At 40.8% G+C, this 22,027-nt stretch overlaps 1 protein-coding gene across 3 annotated transcripts in view; it reads left to right on the top strand.

The window, feature by feature from the left end:
* Positions 1-10,073, top strand: part of LOC139279847 (dyslexia-associated protein KIAA0319-like protein) — a 109,206-nt gene extending 99,133 nt beyond the window's left edge. For 2 of the 3 annotated variants that reach the window (XM_070899107.1, XM_070899106.1), the window contains exons 20-21: positions 937-1,031; positions 3,189-8,346. In XM_070899107.1, coding sequence (XP_070755208.1) covers positions 937-1,031; positions 3,189-3,376 — 283 coding nt within the window. In that variant the 3' untranslated portion in view covers positions 3,377-8,346. Of the gene's footprint in view, positions 1-936; positions 1,032-3,188; positions 8,347-9,995 lie in introns of those variants that run through there. The other variant, XM_070899108.1, reaches the window with a different exon arrangement.
* Positions 10,074-22,027: the final 11,954 nt, after the last annotated feature.

Here is a 22,027-nt window from a genome sequence, read left to right as displayed (position 1 = left end):
GATTGGTTCAGAATAGGGATATATCCGTACCCCTTTCACTGTTTTGGCACTTCTTAGGACGCAGTATGTGGGAAAAGCTAATGCTAACCCAGCCATTTAAGTATCATTGTACAGAATAAAGATTTGAACATTCATTCTCTTTCACTTTGAAGCACTCTAGACCAACTGGATAATCATCAGTGCAGAACGTGCAATAGGGGCAGAAGCTAGAAAGAGCAGGGGCCTGGGACTGATGCCAAAGAAAATGCGACGACCAGGGCTGAGGCCAGTAATCCACTTGATCACTTGGGGGTGAAGATCACTGGATGTGTGACGCATGGAAATTCATTACCACACTTAAAAGTCTCCAGTGAAGTTTCTGTTTACCTGATATGAATTGCACCTTTTTCTTCCTGTAATGACACAACCCACTTATCTAATTCCGGAGAGATTAGCCTTTTCTGTTGTTAACTTGTGCCTCAAGAACAGCATGGTTTAACCTGTTAAAACCACACAGCTTACAAGCACTTTTTGTCCAACTAGGACCATCCAGCTCCAGTGATGGGTGTATCCTTTGAGGCTCTTGTAATGAGCCAAACTGGCTGGTCAATCATGAACAGAACTGTAGGCTAAAACGTACCCGCCTGACTCCGATATTAGATTCTGATTGTACTATGGACGACTGACTGACTAATAATCTTCCATCTTCCAGCCCCAAAGAGACCCTGCCATATTTGTTTTTTTGGCATAAAATATGGGAGGGATTGAAGCTTCACTTAATAAAATGTAAGTTTGAAATATTAAGCTTTGGAGTAAAATGGGGGTGAAATACCATCCGTATGCATACATTGTCAATCTGTTAATCTTATTTCTTTTATAGTATAGTATAGGTATCTGTAATACTGGTACACAACTCAGTTGAAATAATTGCCTAAATATTATGAATTATTGTTTTAGACGCAAAGGAAAACCAAGAAGAAAAAGCAGATACAAAATGCTAGATGCTACAGATGATCATGATAGTCTGGAATTGAAGTCTAGCTCCAAGCCAGGTATTGGGATGAGAAAGAAATGTTGAAGCTGTAACTTTTACGAAATCATTGTCTCTCTTCTTTTCCTCTTGAGTTTCCCTGCATCACTCAGCATCCGATGCCTTCCTGCTTTCAGTCTTTCACCAAAGCCATTCTGTAGCACAAACCAACCAAATGGGGAATCGCAGCCAGGATCTTTGCTCCTCTCATTGAATGGCGCAGCATATTGGAATTCCAATGTGTACCAACAAGAAGCATTTCATTCTTGCAGAGCTATAGAAATTATGCTGATAAATTGATGCTGCATCTCATTAACATAACGTCATAACATAAGTGTTGTTTTACAGAACACTATGTACTTGAGTCAGATCTCAGTGGAGGTGACCCTTGTTTCCATTGCAGAGTAAATTTTGTGAGGCTCTGCTAATACAGACCCTCACTCAATAGGAGCTCAGATGTTGTGTCAGCTGTGGTTCAGTGGGTAGCACTGAAGGCACAGCCAGCAATGGTGGGGTGAAAGTAGTGGATACACAATAGGCCAGAGCTGGAGGAACGCAGAGTTCTCTGAGAGTTGTGGGATTAGAGAGGATTACAGAGATCTGGAGGGGTGAAGCCAGGGAGAAACTTAGGTGTAATACTAAGATGAGAATTTTAAATTTGAGGCTTTGGGGAACCGGGAGCCACTGTAGGTCAATGAGCACAGGGATGATGGAGGAATGGTACTTGATGTGGACAAGGATATGGACAGCACCGTTTTGGATGAGCTGACATTTATGGAGGGTGGAGGATGGATAGCCGGCCACGGGAGCATTGAAATTGTCGCGTCTGGAGATGATTAATGCATAGGTGAGGGTTTCACCAGCAGCTGGGCTGAGGCAGCGCAGAGACAGGTGATGTTATGAAAGTGAAAGTCTTTGTGATGAAGAGGATGTAGGATTAGAAGCTCAGTTTGGAGGTCAAATATGATGCTGAGTTTGTGAACAACCTCGGGCATTAGCCAAGGAAGGGGATGGAATGAGTGGTGACGGTGAGGAGGTTGTGGTGGGGCCATAAACAATGGGTTGGGGCCTTCATAATGGACTCATGCCTAGTCTCAACTGCTAAGGCCTTTAATGGGCATAAAGAGAGATGTGTCCCAGGAATGCCTGGGAGATCCGCCGCCCCAATTTGTCCCCTTGTACTTGGGAATGGGCAGAACATATTCCCATATACCCTGACTGGGCTGTAAAGGTCTGGTCTAAACAAGATGGAAACCCAGTGGAGTTCTAGCCCATATAACAGGTTCTCTTTCCCCACCCTCATCCATGCAGAAACAGGATTTGCGCCTTCCCCAGCCTTCGGAATGTTCAGAATTTTGACCAGGATAAAGAAAATGTAGATACATGTATTTGACTTTAATGGCATGGCCCCTTCCTCAGATACTTGGCACATATTAAAGTATTTTCTATGAGTAAACCTAGTATGTACAGTGGCCAAAGAAGAGCCAATTAATGTGATTCATTACAGACAAAAATAATTCACTTTTATCATAGGCGTAAATGTAAGAGCTTGGCTTCAGCACCATGTAAAATGGTTTTTATCACCATTTATTTCAGGAGCTCATACTGCAGTTGATTTTACAAAGTTAAAATCCGTTCCTGTACAAACTGGTTTAAAACTAATAATCACTTTGAAATTGTTTAATAAGTGATTACATTATTTTTGTGGATGCTCTTTGGGGCAGGGATCCTAAATTCCGTTCTATAACTTGGAGATCAACCTTCTGTATTTATTTTGGTGACTTATTTTTTTTTTAATGAATATTAAACTTTAAAGCCTTTGCTGATTATATTCAGATTTGCTCGAGTGCATTCCTACTTCAGCTGATCAGCCAAAGAAATACAAATGATAGTGAATCTGTCACTGGTCCACACATTATCTGTGAAATGGGGTTAGGCTGTCGGTGGAAAACACCGTGCAGTTGCCATCGACTATGTTCACAGTCAAAACCATAACCTTGGTGCAGTAGCTACTCTTGAATTTTTATAATTATATTTTCAGTTACCAAGCAGGTGCTATTATCAAACTATTAGCAATTCTGCCAGTAAGAATACCAATTAAGATGTTCTGCTTCCTTCAAGGTGATTTTTTTTCCCTTGCGTTTGTATTGCAGTATTGCTGATAAATGTTTTATTGTAGTTGGCAGGCTGAAAGCTCCGGCACAGAACACCAGCTTAATGGTTTCAGAATCTGAACTTGATAGTGATGAAGCTATCTTCACCTGGCCAGACAGGGAGAAAGGGAAATTACTTCGAAACCAGAATGGATCAATCCACAATGGCCAAGTAGTTCAAAAAACTAAGAAACAAAGAGAAGAAATCCTATAACTGGAATCTAGGTGCCAGACTTGTAAAAACTATAGATCTAGGGTAGAAACTGTCTCCCAGTATTACACTATCTCTGCTCAGTAAAATGAAGATTGATCTGGAGCAATAGTGACTGCTGTGCTGCATGCAGAGAGTATGCAATCCCTGTGAAATGAGTCAGCTCAGTATCCGAATGCTTAAACTGATCTACTTGTGTGAGTTTAACAGAACTGGTTTCTCACTTGAAGGCCAGAAAAAGACTCAGGAGAGATGCACACTGGCCAAAAACCTTTTTTTTTTAAATAAAGCTGCCACCCATAGTGCATTCATTAATTTCTAAAGCTGAAGCATCAAGTGCAGCCTGTCTGCACTGTTGTGGTTTTGAAGTCCTGTGTTTCCAGTGAGTCGCCCGCTGGAAATCTATTGTATTGCAGCTTGAAAAATATCCCAAGAAGCCAAATATGCGATGGAGAACACACTGGATGTCCTGTGAACTTTAATCATCACCTGAAGTTTGGATATGACCATTTCCTTCAGGTCAGCAACTTTATAAATGTGCTGAAATCCATGGAAAACTGAATACTGTGATACTAGGCACTCCTGTAATTCTGGAAATTTTGCAATGAACTTTTACCTTTCTCCTGTCGAAGAATTGTCATGAGGCGACCACAAAGGGATTTGTTGTCTTCACCTGTTGTTGTTTAGAGTTGGAGTTAACTCTTGTGCTGAAATGTTGCACATCTGGCAATGACCCTGGGTCATTTTAGCTTTATAAAAAAAAATAATAATTCTCACTACTGATTTTTTTGTGTTAATATTGGGAATGTGTTGGTTTAAAACCTTTTTATTAGTGTGAAGTATTAACAGGGTGTTTTTAATTTATTCTTTGATGGAAAGGAACTGCTTTGCAGTGTTATTCCCTTCCTATGAATGTAGGTCCATATTTGCTGCTGGTTTGTTTTTCCTTTATTATAACCTATGTCTTCCTCTTAATATACTGGCACCTGACTTCACATCCTGACACTGGTGAACGATCCAATTGGTGGCAACTTAATATGATAGATTAATAATGTAATGAGCAAGGTGTTAATCACCCCTTCCCCACGCCCCCTCACCTAGTGCCTGCCAGTAATAGAGATAACATTTTAACCATTTTTGAAATGTATCTGTTGTACACCGGCAAAACAAAATGCTGTGCTACTGATAATTAAATAAAAATAATGTTTTGAAGGATTTAAAATGGCAAAAATTTGGACAGTTTTATATCTGGATCAGTTCTGGATAATGTGCTCAAAATAAAACAATAACTATTTCTGTCATTAAATTATTTTGTCAAACTAATCTCTCAACATTGCAGGACTGCACTATTAGATAAAGACTACAAGCAGCTGAGCTCTCTCATCATGCTGTTTTAACATTTTAAAAAATTATCATGACTTATAAACTTGTTATAAATGTATCCTGTTGCTGGGTACTGCTGTAAGTAAACAGTCTTAACTTTTTTTCATGTGCCCTAAACATTTGCACACTAAAAAGATTCCTGTAACCATAATGATGTACACTGGATTGCTTCTTAATTAGAGTAATATGAGTGACATGTTTTCTATAAGTGTAATCCAAACCAAATTCAGAGCGTGATGCGATCGCACTGGGCCATGTTGGGCATGTTTGCAGATTTTTCAAAGCTTTCGTAGTTTGGAGCATCTACACTCAGCTGCTGTTTGTTTAAAAAGGCATGGTCGGGGTCCCTGCTGCAATGCATCGGGTTGTGAGTAAATGCATCGGGTTATGTGCTAGTGAGCCAAATATCCAACAAGATCCCAAATTTTCAGTGTTGGTGGAAGCACTATAACTTGCCTCTGGCTGGGAAGGGGAAAATTATCCAGGCATTCCTGCTGGAAATGGACATGTATATTGATAGGATTGAGCTTAGTGCTGATGTCTCAAGCTGCCGTGTAGCCTGTTCACATTTAACAAATGGCTCCTTGAGAAATATACCAAAAGCCTGCTGGCACCAATTAAATTGTATTGCAAAATGATTCATTGACTTCAGGAGACCGTGCATGCTCAGTGACACTGGGAAAAGGGAAATTCAGTGGACTAGTCACCCAAGACAGCTGTTGTCCACCTCTCAGTGGCTTTAGAGTGCGATTGGAGAAGGCCTGAAAACAAATATCTTGGAAGGAAGGAACTTTCATGACCTCAGGAGTCCCAAAGCACTTCACAGCCATTGAAATACTTTAAGTGCAGTCACTGTTGTAATGTCGAGAAACATGCCAACCAATTGTGTAAGGTCCCACAAACAGCAATGAGATAAATGGCCAGATACTGTTTTTTTTTTTATATAGTGGTGTTGGTTAAAGGAAATGTGTTGGACACTCAGAACTTCCGGCTCTTCTAATAATGCCATGGGATCTTTTACACCATCTGAGGGCAGATGGGGCTTCTGTTTAACAACTCCTCCAAAAGATGGCACCTCTGACAGTGCAGCACTCCCTCAATACTGAACTGAAGCATCAGCTTCGATTTTGTGCTCAAGTCTCGAGTGGGACTTGTACCCATGGTCTTCCAACTCGGACACAACAGTGCCACAGCACAAATAGTCAGTTGTTCCATTTTTGGTCGGAGAAGGAACATGATTTCTTTTTAAATTGACGACTTTCATTTTACATTTGTATGCCTAAGAAATTTCTAAACTAATTTGGTCTGTATGAAATATATGATTTACCTGCTTAATTGATTAAATTTAGTCCATGATTATTTTTATTCATGCTCTACCAAGTTACTAGAAACCACTTTTTTCCATGTGGGGTTGATGGAGAAGGAAAGAGAGTTCGAATTGACTGACAAATTGACATTGCAACATCTCATCCTGATAAGAAACACACCTTTGCTTGACTAAGAAGCCAGAGTAACACAAACGTGAATTGCAGAAGAGACTTCAGTCTATTTGTCCACTTTCCAGCAGGTGCAGGATATTTGGACAAATTGATTTTTTAATAGCTCAGTATCATTTTACAGTAAACATGCAACAATTGGTTATTTGAACATTTAGATATTTTGTGAAAAGTCACATGTAAATGTGATTTGAAGTAAATAAAACCTTTAATATCTGTGTTGCACTTGGTGAGGGGGTCATGAGGTTCTTAAATGCACTGCTTCTGAACCCAGGTACATGCAAGTAAAATAAACTCAACTCTAAATTGGAGATAACGATTCATGTCACAAAGCTAGCTAACTACTGAATGACCTTAAAAGATGTACAAATTGAGTAGATTTACACATTGCAGTGAATGACAACAATTATATCGTTCACCTTTGCTTGTATAGCATACACTATATTGGAGAGTTGCACTATGCACTAGCGTTTGTCACTGTGGAGACTTTGTTTTTGATTTACTTTGTGAAGCATGAGTAGTGCTTTCAGAAGTAATTGGATGGTTTCTGGGAATAAGCAGCTGATCAGTTGAAGTAAGGATTTTTTTTAAATGTAGCAAACTGCCAAATGTTTTAATTTTTAAATGTTAAGTTTATTTTCCCAAAAAACTCAAAATATTTTTATGTTTTAAATAGTAGGTTAGCGCCTTCATTGGCACATTATGTTTACTAGACAGGTATCCAGAAGGTCTGATGGACGTTACATTACATTGTGGGAATATAACAGTGGAATAAAGATTGTATTTTCCACTAAAATGGCATCACAATGCATCAACATTTGATTTTTTTCCTAGTGTTTTTATTAGGAAATATTCATTAAAATTATTTTCTTTAGTTGTATATGTCATGACCAGACATGGCACAATAAAGATCTCCTCTTGTATTTTCATCCTTCATGAGTTATCTAATCAACCTCACTTGTGGAGATATTCAGCCTATCATGGATAGCTGTGATATATCCTCCATGGAATTTTATCTTTGCCAATTGCATTGTCTGTGTTTAGTTTTATTTTTAAAATATAGAGGTGCACCAATACTAAATTATATCTAGGTAACAGTACTCCATTCCCTAATGAATTTGGATAGTCAATGCAAAATTTATAAATTATTACATTGCATTAATTGTTGATAGGAACCAGGGAAACTTTAACAAATGCTATTCCAGACGCATTTTGTCAAAACTCTCATGTATAGGCTCATGCTAGTAAAGGGGTTAATGATCATTTTAAAAGCTTTTGATTAATGTACCATCATCAAAAGAAACTCTTGTCTGGAAGGTGTTCAGTGAAAAATCTAGGTACAATATCTGAGTTTAACTGAACTCTGACATGTCTGTAGACAGAGCCACAAGTAATCATTTTTAGGTTCTGGCTTGGATTTGATGGGATGTTTCACTCTATTCAAAGGGTGCAATATAATACAAAATGTTTCTATTGAATATTCTTTTGAATACAATTCCATTGGATAACTAAAATATATTTTTGGACAACAAAATCTCGTTATTGCTGTGCGCATACAATAAACATTTTAAATATATTGGCAACCTAAAAGTACAGTTTAAAAATAGCAGAAGTACCAATAGACAGGTGGTTAACGGCATTTTTAACCCTTTCCCGGCAAAGATTGTTGGCCCATTCGATTTGAAAATAACACTGAATAGAAGTTAAATTGAGAATTAGCAGTCGATAAATTTTTAATCGGTAGTAGTCTTGAGAAAAGATGGACAAATGATATAACATTATAGGAAATGGAAATTAAAGGCTGGGAATGGATATGAAATTTGACTTTCATGTATAATGTGAAATTCCCTGCTAACATGACAGTTCTATTCAGTATACCTCAATTGTTTTTATAATATGGCCTCTTTGACCTCAAATTGTGGCCACCATGTGTTTCTGACAGCCCAATTTGCAACTCAAAATGTAAAACTTGTTTTAAATGTATTAATTTATATCTGTAACTGCATTTTTTTTTTTTAAAAGAGTATTGGTCTGTGTACTGTGATCTGGATAAAATCTAGTATGCACTGCTTTGAAAGTTCCTTATCTGCCAATAAATGAGCCATTCAATTTTCAGTTTTTTATACTAAAAATGTTTTATCTTCCCACAGTCCCTAACCTTGTGTCACATGTGTAGTCTAAGTTAGTATGATGTACATATTATATATCATACATGTCGTTATATGAGGTGCGGCGAATGTTTGTGGCGGAGGAGTGGCGAGAGATAATGACTGAGGAACAGGGGAGAGATCGTGATGGAGGAGCAGCAAATTAGGGTATGGGGCCCAGAAGAGCAGAGCACATGGGTCAGCCCATACTGCGATGTGTGCGTGTACTAGGTCCATGCAGCAGAGCACGTCTCTAGTCGTCCTGGGACCCTTGCGACTGGATAAAGGCCTAGCTCTGTCAAGCCCGCGTCGTGGCTGATGTGCAATGGTCACCTCAAAGTTGCAACATTATCCATCCAGTAATTCCCATTGCTCTATTGTTTGGACAAAATATATAGTTTCAGGATTGCATCAATCCCTGCTTTCCCAGTGGTCCAATTATCCCAAACTAGGATTGGTAAATCTTTGGTTTGTCCAGATGGGAAGTCCAGACAACTCGTCTCATAGCTACCTTTCTTCAGATACTCCGCATCATATACTAATTATCCTGAGCAAGATGTGCATTAATGGATAAGTTAGCTAAGGAAAGTAATTGGGGCAGTTCAGGTTCCAATGCAGAATACATCTCTTCTGTTTATTAAGCAGGTTGCCATTGAGATTGCCTGTGATACTGTAAACATTGTGGGCCCGACTTTGGTGCTTACCGATGGTCCGCCGAGTTCCCCGTGGTATCGCAGCAGTCTGTCGTTTTTCACCATCGGCAGCCTGCAGAGACCCAAGGCCTCAACTTTGGTCGTCTTTTCGGTGGTCTGCCAATGTGTTGAGAGTTGCGCAGCGGGCGGTTTTGCAGAATGGAGTTGAGCTGGAGAAAGGCTTTCCTCGATCGACGGTATAGCGGCACACTGCCCATGTGCGCATTTCTTTCCCTCCAAACTTGTATTTTGGGGGTCAAGGATCACTTGCGCATGCGCAGAAAGTGGCAGTGAGGAGGAGCAGTGAGGCATTCGAAGGCTGCTGCTTTGCTTCTTAATATCATAATAATTAAAGGTGCTAAGAATAACTTCAGTGTTCTCCAAATGGTGCTGCTGCTCTCTGGTGGTCCCGATTTTTCACGATGTCTCCCATTTTTAAATAAACAAAATGACCTCCAGAAAATCTTCTTTCCTACCAAACAGCCACCTTTCCTTTTAAATTTGACTTTTTTCCTGTACATACAACTGCAGTGCTCGCTCCAATACTGCTGCTTATCTCCAAATGCTGCTGCTTCTCCTGATGTCCAAATAAACACAACACGCACTACCGCCCACTTTACTAGGCATAAAAGGCCATTTTCCAGAACAGTATGCTTCAGGGTGGCCTGTCTCCGGTGCGTGACCAATGTTGAAGTTTTCGGCGGTATGTCGGGTCGTCCGTGTCAGCAGATGGTGCGCATCCCAGACAGTTTGTCGGTGGTATGCAGCTGTTTCTCCACGAAATTTCCAATTGTCGGCGGTATGCGGGTATTCTACGGGTGGTAGTGGGCACTATGTCTATCAAAGTCGGGCCCCGTTATTTCTGCACAAAAAGCTGTACTGACACTTAGTTTTGTTCCTCCAGGATGGTTCTGCACTCTGATTATGCATCTTCATTTGGCACGAAGACATTTTTAACTAGACCGGTTAACTAGGAAAGGCAACCTACGAATGTTATTTTAGGTCTCAATCCTAAAAGGCAAACAAAACTAAAATAGTACCCTGGCAAGCAAAGAAAACTTTTGTGGCTGAATAATGTACCTGCAGAAGATTTCAAGACCCACTACCTTGTCTTAAACCTACCAACTAGCTTTGTAAAAACCTGGACAGCTGCAAGGATCCACAGCCTAAAGTCCCGAATACTAATGATGCTACTGATTTCCAGGAACAGAGCCCAGTGCGAGAAAACTAAACATGTTATAAATGTCTGGATACAAATTAGCATAGTTGTATGAATAAGGAATAAAAAATTCACATTGTATTCTTTCATCTTCAAGACCCTTTTGAAAATTGTGCGGAAATATAAAATTGGCATGAATTCAGTAGCTAATAAATTATCATTAGAGATTGTTCAGGTAAAGAATAAGTGTTGAGGTTTTTTTCATGTAACTTTATAGCTTTGAAGAACAAATTCCAATTGTAACTGATTCGAGGCACAAGCCTCCATAACCTTGATTACACATAACCTTTTTGCCAAATGTGTGATATTCTGCTCCACCAGATCTTGTATTCTTCTTGATTTCTCCAATTTCCCAACATCTTCTAAAGACAAAGGGATCCAGAAGAATTGTAGTTGCTGTTTGCTGCAGATGAAAATTGGCAGTTGTCTAATCTCTTGGGGAAATAATTCCAGTTCATCCGTATTAAGGAGGATCTATTTTCCCCTCAAAGATCTATTTTCTCACCCTGGGGAGATTGATGATCTGATTATTGGAAGGGACAGATTGAATACTATACATTATTTGAGACTATTATAGCAACAAGGAACTCTAATTGTTTGAAGATGATTATATTTATCAAATTTGGAAGAATATTTAATTGATGTGGCTTCCTCGTTCTTTTGTTCTCCTGTAGAGCCTGTAGATAAAGGTATTGCTTTAATTTTCAACTCCATTAGGCACAAAGCCATAATCTGTGTTTCATTCTGTGAAGAAAATATTGTGAAGAAAAGTTGGTCTGTTCCTTAAATCCTTAATGTACGATTTATGTTATTGTAAAAGTTAGGAGCCTTCCCTTTTTAGCTGACGGTTACCATTGAAATGGGCTGATAAATAAATCCATCAGACTGGCTGATTATCATATCAGATGGGTTTTTACTTATCTCTGCTATGCTGAGCTCCCTATTGGCTCCTTGGTTTGTGCGAGCTTAGCTGACCTCAGATCAATGATTGGGGTACTAAACCATCATTCCCTGGGCTAGAGAGGGGGGAAAATCGGCCATTGTTTCCATTTCTAACTTTTATGGAATGACCCCTGCTAGAATGTGTGTGGAGATGTTGAGTACAGATTTGATTTGAACTCAACTGGGTGAATGGCTTGCTAATAGTTCCTTACCACTCTCCCAGATGAAGAATAGCCATTTTGGCAGGATACCCCAGAGCTGACAGCACTTGTGGAACCAGCCATGCATAAGTCATTGTCTTGAGAGGAGTCGAAAGGGGAGAAATATGTGGCGAAGTAAAGGAAGGAAAATCTCTGCCTTTGGTGTGAAGATAGAGGAGTTCTTAACCCATGTCCATAATTCCTGCAAAATCTGGTTGAAGAGGCTGCAGTCCTACCTTTCAGTTTGACTAAATACAAATTGGAATGTTGAATTCATATGGTGGACAACAGCACCAACTTACATTTATATAATGCCTTTAATGTAATGAAACCGTTCCAAGGTACTTCACAGGAGCAGTATCAAAAAAGCAAAAGCTGCATGAGGAGACATTGAGGCAAATGACCAAAAGCTTGGTCAAAGAGGTAGGTTTTAAGGAGCATCTTAAAGGAGGAAAAGAGAGAGAGAGGTGGAGTGGTTTAGGAAGGGAATTCCAGAGCTTAGGCAGCTAGGAAAATAGAACAATTGTGAATTTCTATGAAGTCATGACTTAGAATTCAAAAAAGAAAGATTTACTTTGATACAGCACCGTTCAGGACATCCAAAAGCACTTCACAGCCAATAAAGTAATTTTGAAGTGTAGTCACTGTTGTAGGAAATGCGGCAGCCAATTTGCGCAAAGTAAGGTCATACAAACAGCAACGTGATGATGACCAGATCATCTGTTTTAGGTGTTGGTTGAGGAATAAATAGTGGCCAGGACACCAGGAGAAATCACCTGCTCTTCGAATAGTGCCATTGGACCTTTTACGTCCATCTTGGAGGGCCTCTGTTTGATGTCTCATCCAAAAGACGCATCTCCGACAGTGCAGCACTCAGTAGTGCACTGACGAGCCGAGATTATTGTGCTCAACTATCAACAATTTAATTTCTATACAACTAAAACTTTAGATAAGCTTGTCACCAAAAGATTGGTTTATTTACATAAGAACTGTATAGGGTATTGGTGAGGCCGCACCTGGAGTACTGCGTGCAGTTTTGGTCACCTTACTTAAGGAAGGATATACTAGCTTTGGAGGGGGTACAGAGACGATTCACTAGGCTGATTCCGGAGATGAGGGGGTTACCTTATGAGGATAGATTGAGTAGACTGGGTCTTTACTCATTGGAGTTCAGAAGGATGAGGGGTGATCTTATAGAAACATTTAAAATAATGAAAGGGATAGACAAGATAGAGGCAGAGAGGTTGTTTCCACTGGTCGGGGAGACTAGAACTAGGGGGCACAGCCTCAAAATACGGGGGAGCCAATTTAAAACCGAGTTGAGAAGGAATTTCTTCTCCCAGAGGGTTGTGAATCTGTGGAATTCTCTGCTCAAGGAAGCAGTTGAGGCTAGCTCATTGAATGTATTCAAGTCACAGATAGATAGATTTTTAACCAATAAGGGAATTAAGGGTTACGGGGAGCGGGCGGGTAAGTGGAGCTGAGTCCACGGCCAGATCAGCCATGATCTTGTTGAATGGCGGAGCAGGCTCGAGAGGCTAGATGGCCTACTCCTGTTCCTAATTCTTATGTTCTTATGTCAAGTAATCTACCTGATTCCACATTTAACTATATATGATGGGTAATTTTTCAAAAATAGTATAGTACGAGAAGTGAAGCCTGTAGGCTGGAAAACCAAAGCAAAGGCCTACAACGTTGCCTGTCTCTTTTGGTAGCAATCTTAAAGGTGCAATAATTGCCCTAGCTGGCTTCCAGATGTGCCCTAATACATAAAACTATAGCCATTTAGTGCTATTTCTCATTCAGAAAGGCCTTCTACATTATTAATAATTTTTATCTGCTATCTTGTAGTAATGTTGAATAATTTGTTAACGAAATGAAACAGATTCACAACCCTCTGGGAAAAGAAATTCTTTCTCAACTCGGTTTTAAATTGGCTCCCCCGTATTTTGAGGCTGTGCCCCTATACAACTAAAACTTTAGATAAGCTTGTCACCAAAAGATTGGTTTATTTGGTTAACAAATTATTCAACATTACTACCAGATAGCAGATAAAAATCATTAATAATGCTACATCATTGTTGTAGCAGACAGTTTTCTTTCCTCCCCGCCCCCCCCCCACCCCACCTTTGCCAACTTCATGACAGCATGGAGCTACTGAATCCTCCTCGGGTATAGTTCTATGGGCACCTGCAGGTCTCCACTACATCACCCAAGTTGTCAATCTTCATGCGTGAGCCAAGGCAATGATTGTGGGCGGGAGGTTTGAGTGTGGAGAACATTAGAGCTGAAACTAACCCTGTGCTCACCAGGCTTCGACAGACGGATATTTTCCAGCAAGGCTCATTGAGTACCAATCAGGATTGGGGGGGCCCTACTTTATGTTTTTATTCCCCCTAATCCATGGGTACTGAGGCAAGTTACAGCACCCCAACTGCTGCCCTGGCTGAGCCCAGGAACTGGGACCTTTCTTGTGTGTACAGCCTACACACTATGCCATCAGGCAAGCTGATTATTCAGGGGAGGAATTCTACTTGTAGCTAAATAAAGGTACTGCCCACCTACAAAGTTACTAATCCCATTCCACTCTGGATTTTGAACCTGAGTTATCTGCATTCCTTAGTTTGAGCTTTACGTTATACTTACCTTGTAATATATAGGAAACAAAATGTCCTTGGAAGTAATTGCAAAAGAGCAAAAAAAAACTAATTTTAATTGTTACTTGATCTTTTAAAGAGAAAACTGTTCCAGTTTTGTGGCGGGTAGGAAAATACAAAGATATCAGTTGCGATTGATTTATTGATGCATTTTATATTGTGTTATGCTTACATAAAAAAAGAAGTGATTGCCATGTAAACTTTGGAACAGCAATGCCTCACTAACGATTTGTTGCTATTTATTCCCTCCTTATAGTTCCCTCCTCAAAGAAGGGACAGTCGATGGTTGAGTCACTTCCTTGCATACCTCCTAGTTGGTAAAACCAGGCTATTTCTACATCCGTTTATGTCTGGGCTGTGGTGCATAGGATGGAGAGCTGGGGAAACCCGAATGCATTCTGCTCCTGATAATTCCAAGTTGATTTTTGCATTTAAAGATTGAATTTGGCAATGTAAATAATACAGCAAAGTGGAAATTAAGTCCTCCAAAAAATGTTTTAATAATTTGAAATAAGAGGAATCATAAAATCCTTACTCTTAACAGCTGCAATACCTATGACATTTTTTTCTTTAGGACATGATTAACTTGTTTTCATGGTCAGTTACTGAACGAGTCAGATAATGAGTAATCGCATTTATGTGATTTATACTCCTGAATGATATCTCAGTGAAGGAGTGGTCCCTGGACTTTGTGGTCTGTTATCAGAAAAGAACCTGAAACAGCATTTTACAAACTCAGGCCAGAATTGCGTAGTTCCAACGCTGATCGATCATTGAGCTCGAAGCTCAGCGAAATATTGCAATCAGAGTAATTCAGTGGGAAGTTGTACAGATGCAGCAGATATTCAGCTAATCAAAAGACCGTGTAAACAGAATTAAGGATCCCCATTCTCGATTGCTGTAACTTCATGTACACAGCTCAGGGCCATTGACCATGGATTTTTTTTTAAATAGATGTGAAGATAGCATCTGTGCGCAGGTTAAGAAAAGGGTAACTTTGTTGTGAGTCAGTGAGATGGCTTCTGTGTATATAGAAAACTAAGTGTTACTAATTGTCCAGCTTGATTTTTGGCATTGCAACTGCACTAAATGTTGCTTCAATGGGATGGGTATCTATTGGGATGTGAATTACGCCTTTAGAGAGATTATCAGTAATTAAAGGAAGCTTGATTGATTTTAATAATCTTTTTGTCTGTCTTTTAGATTTTTTCAGTGTTATATATTTTTCATATAAGTAATATGTGCATATACCATTAGAAATACTTGCCTGGAATGGTTACCAAGAGAATTGCATTACTATTCTTGAAATATTAATGATACATTGAAATCCCTTTATAAAAGATACTCTATTTACTTTAATTAAGTTTCTTGGTACTATAGGGCCCAGTAACTCTTCCATGCCAGTTCCATGATGATGTCATCGCCACTCCCCATTTACAGAAATGTATTTTAAAAATCAACAAAAATAGAAAAATCATTTTAAAATTCATAATTTTCTTTTGCTTCTTTTAAAAATAAAATGTTAAAGAAATAGAAATCGCTCTATCAATAGCAGCAAAAATTCTACTTCAAGATTTAAAATAAATAAATTCTACTGAAGATGTAAAATACATCAAAGGCACAGGTCAAATCTGAACTGCTATTGAGCTCATGGGAAAGGCAATGATCGATCAAAATGTACCAGCATATGAGCAAATGGACAGCTGGGACAGCCATTGTAGGTTGTGTACAGGTGTGAAGTACATGCATATGTACTACGTATTCACAAGTTCTGCTTACCAGACATAAATAGATCATGAAGTGTAGATTATATTGCTGATAAATATTTTCCATTGCTTCCTTCCCATTTATCAGATTTGACATTGTGCAATATAAAAGGTAAAAAGAAAGTGAACGTTACCAGTAAATTACTGAGGAGAAAATTCCTTGTGCTCAAGGCAAATATGAAAGTTTAGTAAACACATATATATGAGACGTAATCTTCCCTACCCTTCAGTATCCTAATTATTCACAGGAAGCTGTTGCTGTAAGTGAGGGGTGCACAATTGCTAGGGGGGATTTAGCTAAAAGAGAGATATAAATGCTGAATTTATCCGACATCACTGTTGCTGATGACTGCCCTGACTTCACTGGTAGCATCACAATGTAAATGAGGTGGTTTCACTATACATATTACTATCCAGGACAGAGACCACCATCTTATTTGGTGCCAGAAGGCTGAGCAGCACAGCCCATCTGTACAAGCCAACAATGTGGCTTTGCACTTCCATGTACCCTCACAGGTCTTTGAATAAGGTAGGGAAACCAGAAAGTAAATCATGAATTATAACTGAAATAACCATAGATCGTCAAACCTTGTGCATCAACATATCATGTCTTCCTGGATTTCGAGGCACTGCCTATGATGATGATAGGCAGTTCCTCAAAAGCGAGGATGACTTGCTTCCACTCTAATAGTGAGTTCTCAGGTGACTGAGGATTCCAATGTGGGACCTACAGTCTCTGTCACAGGTGGGGCAGACAATAGTTGAAGGAAAGGGTGGTCGGGGAGCCTGGGTTGATGCATGCTCCTTCCGCTGTCTACGCTTGGTTTCTGCTTGTTCTTGGCAATGGGACTCGAGGTGCTCAGCACCCTCCCAGATGCTCTTCCACTACTTTGGGTGGCGATGGGCCAGGGATTCCCAGGAGTTGGTGGGTATGTTCCACTTTGTCAAGGAGGCTTTGAGGGTGCCCTTGAAGCATTTCCACTGCCCATCTGTGGCTCGCTTGCCGTGTCAAAGTTTCGCTTGGAGCGCTTGCTTAGGGAGTCATGTCGGGCATACGGACGATGTGGCCCACCCAATGGAGCTGATCGAGCGTGGTCAGTGCTTCAATGCTGGGGATGCGGCCTGAGTGAGAACACTGATGTTGGTGTATCTCTCCTGCCAGTGGATTTGCAGGATCTTGCGGAGGTAGTGCTGGTGGTACTTCTCCAGCATTTTGAGGTTTCTGCTGTATATAGTTCAAGTCTCTAAACCATATAGGAGGGCAGGTATCATTACTGCCCTGTAGACCATTAGCTTGGTGCCGGATTTGAGGTCCTGGTCTTCAAATACTCTCTTCCTCAGTCGCCCAAAGGCTGTGCTGGCGCACTGAAGGCGGTGTTGGACCTCATCATCAATGTCTGCTCTTGCTGACAGTAGGGTCCGGAGGTATGGAAAGTGGTCCATGTTGTTCAAGGCCTCGTCGTGGATTTTGATAATTGGGGGGCAGTGCTGTGTGGCAGGATCAGGTTAGTAGAGGATCTTTGTCTTGCAGATGTTTAACGTAAGGCCCATGCTCTCGTACTCCTCAGTGAAGGTGTTGACGATGGCTTGGAGTTCGGCCTCAGTGTGCACAGACGCAAGCGTTATCTGTGTATTGTAGTTCAATGACAGAGGATTGGACGACCTTGGCTCTGGTCTGAAGGCAGCGGAGGTTGAACAGGTTCACATTGGTTCTATCATTTAGCTCCACTCCGGCGGAATGACTTGCTATGGGTGAGATGTAGCATTGCAGCAAGGAAGATCGAAAAAAGCATTAGTGCGATGACACAGCCTTGCAGGATCATAGCTCGCATGTCATCATGGAGCAGATGGAGAATGGTGACAAACTTTTGAGGGCAGCCAAAAGGGAGGAGAATGCTCCATAATCCCTCGTGGTTGACAGTGTCAACGGCCTGTGTGAGGTCAAAGGAGGCCATGTACAAGGGTTGGTGCTGTTCCCTGCATTTCTCTTGTAGTTGTCGTGCGATGAAGATCATGTCCGTTGTACCCCTTAGTGGACGGAATCCACATTGCGACTCTGGGAGGAGCTCTTCAGCCACAGGGAGAAGACAATTGAGGAGGATTATTGCAATAATTTTCCCTGTGGCCAACAGCAGGGAGATTCCTCTGTAGTTACCACAGTCAGACTTGTCCCCTTTTTTGAAGATGGTCACGATTACAGCATCCCCGAGATCTTCTGGCATGCTCTCCTCCTTCCAGGTAAGAAAAATTAGATCATGTATTCATGCCAAAATTGCTTCTCTGCCATGCTTTAGTGCTTTGGCGGGAATTCCATCTGCTCCTGTTGCCTTGTTATTCTTCAGCTGATGGATGGCCTTTTCTACCTCATGCCGGGCTGGGGTTGTGCTGAGATGGTGGCGAGTAGCATGCTGCAGGATGGAGTCGAGGACACTCACGTCGAAGACAGAGTCTCTGTTAAGGAGATCTTCGAAATGATCCTTCCAATGGGCAGTGGCTGCCTCTCTGTCCTTGATGAGTACCTTACCGTTCTTGGCCAGCAGTTGCGTAGGACCTTGGGTGCTCGGGCTATAGGTGGTCTTGGCTGCGCTGAAGAACCCGCACACATCGTGGTTGTTGGCTAACTGCTAGATCTCCTGTGCTTTCTCCACCCATCATCTGTTTTTTAGGTCACGGGTTTTTTGTTGGATCTCAGCCTTCAGCCATCCGTAGAGCTGCTTTCTTGCTCTCGAGTTGTGTTGCTGCTTTAAGTTCAGAAATGCCTTGTGCTTGCGGCTAATTAGCTCCTGGATCTCCTGGCCATTCTCGTCGAACCAGCCTTGGTGTTTCCTGGTCGAGTGACCACGCGTCTCTTCGCGAACTTCTCATGACTCTTCGACTCACTCTAGCCTTGAACCAGTGCATTACGGTCATCAGCATGTACGTCCCAACACTGGACGCTACACATGAGCCCAAAGAGGAATTCTACTCCAACCTCAAACAATCTCTGTCCCGAGTCCCAATGGATGAGAAGCTGATCCTTCAATACCAGAGCTGGAAAAGACACAGACCTCTGGGTGGGTGCGATCGGCAGAGAGGGGGTCGGGAAAACCAACTCCAGCGATACCCTGCTCCTGACAAAATGCCTAGAACATAGCCTTGTCATTACCAACACCTTGTTCAGTCAGAGGGACAAGTACAAGAATTAATTGCAACACCCTCTCTCCAAGCACTGGCATCTGCTCGTCCAAGCGAGGGACCGCAAAGATGTACGCATCACCCGCACCATGACAGGAGCTGACGACTGTTGGACGGACCAACGCCTAATCCCTTCCGCCATTAATATCAATGTAGCCCCAAAACAGCGGCAGCAACAAAAACAATGCTACAGGAAAATCAACACAGAGGCACTCAAAGACCCTGTTAAGAAACCCAATTCAGCCAGCGTCTCACTGCCAATCTGGCGGCCCTCGCTAACCCAGAGACGCAGAGTGCCCACAGCGCTTGGTCTGCCCTCAAGGCCTCCATAATCAAATCGTGTGCACATAGTGTTGTTTCTCTGTTGGGCCAGGGTTGCTTGATTTGCCCTGCAATTGGAATGAGGTGGATTCCACAGCCCCAGACTTGTTTTGCACTATGGCCAATCTGATTCTTGAAGCACTATAAATATATCATGAAAGAAAGTCTGGCTGGGGCATACAGCAGTACAGAATCATTCCAAATCACAGTAGCATACTGGCTTTTATTTACTGCTCCCTTAAACAAAAGGCACAGTTGCAATTACTGTATGGAAATTCATTTTTACGAACAATCACGACGGTAAAATAAGTAGATGATGCATGAAAACAGTTTTAAATTAATCGTGTCAAAAGTTTGTGGTCACCACGCTCTGCTTTTGCAGTCACACTTATAGCAACAATGTATATGCTTCCTAAAGTTTTATATTTGTCTCCAATGCAGATAACTTTATCCGATAATTTAATGATGACATTCATTTTCGTTTCGCCTTTTTATTGGGCGGTGCCAAATCTGATAAATGGTTGGGAAGCACTGGAAAATACTCTTCCGAATATAATCCGCACCTCACCATCTATTTGTGTATTGTAATTCGTGCAGCTCTACTGCAGGGGGAGTACTTTTGTTGAAAATGACTTGCCTCCTTCTGTCCCCATGCTATCATTGTCTTGATTGCTGACTGCAATAATACGGCTTGCCCCTAAAAAAACAAATTTAAATGCGGAAAAGGAAGCATCTTCACATACAGTAGCATCTTCTTCCAGTGCTAAAGACGCATTTTAGGACCTTTTTCACATCAGTTCCTGTCCAAGTAGATTATAGCTAATACCAATGCTGCAGCTGTGCAGAGTGCTTATGAACTCACAATAGCAGCAATGTTCAGTTTACAATACAGTACCGGTATCAAACTGATACAAAGAAAATGAAGGTGTCACTAATATTTAATTTCTTGAGTGTATCAGAATGAAAGCACACATTTACTAAATTTGCATTTTAGTTACACTACTTGATGCTATTAACTGCCCAGTTCCTGCAACAATTTAACCTCTTACAGAACCCGCCACTGAAACAGAGAAATAAATGCTCGGAACAGCCCCGGTCTGGAAGCGCTAGATTGTGAAGTTGTCCCGAAATAGTATTGGACTTCGAAAGATGCACTGGGCTTCCTGCTATTCATTTAAAAATGGTATAAACTGAAAAGGCAGCCTGTTTGCGCCTCCGCTAACTTCCGCGCGGTACCGGCCCCGCACCCGGGTGAACAATTGTTTGCGCCCCATTAGCGCTCAATGAGAGGCGCAAAAATTGCGAATCTCTCCCCCTATATGTCTATTCCTTTCTTGGTCTTTTCTTCCTGCTCTTTTCACATTTAATTCTTTCTGTTACCCCTGTAACATGTTTCTCAATGTCTCTTTGTATTAATTTGAGCCTTTTTAAAATTATATTTTGTATATCTATTTACTTTTATTTTTTTAAATTAGTTCTTAAGTTTTCCTTATTTCCCATTGTTAGTTTTTTCCTCCGCACTCAAGGATTATTTTCTTCAAATATGTACGAGGCAAGAAAACCAAGAGAGAAATTTCAAAGACGAGACAGACAGTAACTGTGGAACAGCACTGATGGACTGGAGCAGTGGGGGACAGACTGCAGAGAAGGTACCAGTTTGTGGAAGATTGAATAGCATTGCATGAGAGAGGACCTGCAGTTTTGACAGAGTTATTTATCATTTGGTCAATTACTTCAGAGGCAGATTTCAATAAAAGCCCAGTGTTGAAGGAGCAGAGGGTGGATGGGTCGTCACCCTGGTATCAGTTCCTTCACATTAGGGGAACTCCAACAAAATGAGGCAACAAAAGTTCTAGAGAAAGGGATTGAGAAGATATTTCTCCGGATTAAGAATCTCAGAATATGAATCCAAAATTCAAGTTTGGGAAATTGATCACTATTTCCTCTCAACTCTTCAGAATCTGTATCCAGCCCTGGTTAACAGGGAAGAATCGAACTGAGGTTTTCAACATGCTGAAAGGTTTTGAGAAAGCACCTGGTCAGAGATTGTTCCGCCGAATGATAAATTGATAACAAGGGGCGATAGTTGCAGTATTATTATAAGAACAGAATGTGTAAATTAGAGTACATTTTTTTCATACATTTTTCAAGTTTACCACAAGTAGTTATTGTGGAAGAGAAATAACATAATCTAAAAGACAATTAGATAAATATTTGAAAATTAGAATATAAAGGGTTACATGGAAGGGCAGTGAAATAGGATTAGGCAGTTCCAGCTGAAGAGCCAGCATCAACACACGTTTGATAGGCTGAATGGCCTCTTTCTGTGCTATAAATGCTGTGGTCTTTTAATTCATATTTTAAACCATAATTTATTGTCTTCCTGTTCTTGTATTTTACCTTGTTTCATTATTTCAGCTCTCTACTGTAAACATAATGGGCTCAAGTTTCGGCCTGAGTTGCTCCTATTTTTTTGGAGCAACTAGTTTAGAATGGAGCATTTTAGAACTTGCAATTCTCGGCATTTAGTTTGCTCCAGTTCTAGTGAGTTAGAATAGTTTCATTTTAGAACAGATTTTTTTTCCAAAAGGGGTCATGCCCAGCCACTTACGCCTGTTTTGCAAGTTTAGGCAGCGAAAACTTACTCCAAACTAACT

The sequence above is a fragment of the Pristiophorus japonicus genome, chromosome 14 (assembly GCF_044704955.1).
Source record: "Pristiophorus japonicus isolate sPriJap1 chromosome 14, sPriJap1.hap1, whole genome shotgun sequence".
NCBI lineage: Eukaryota > Metazoa > Chordata > Chondrichthyes > Pristiophoridae > Pristiophorus > Pristiophorus japonicus.
Note: the sequence above shows the minus strand (reverse complement) of the source record. Positions and strands in the feature narration are given on the sequence as shown.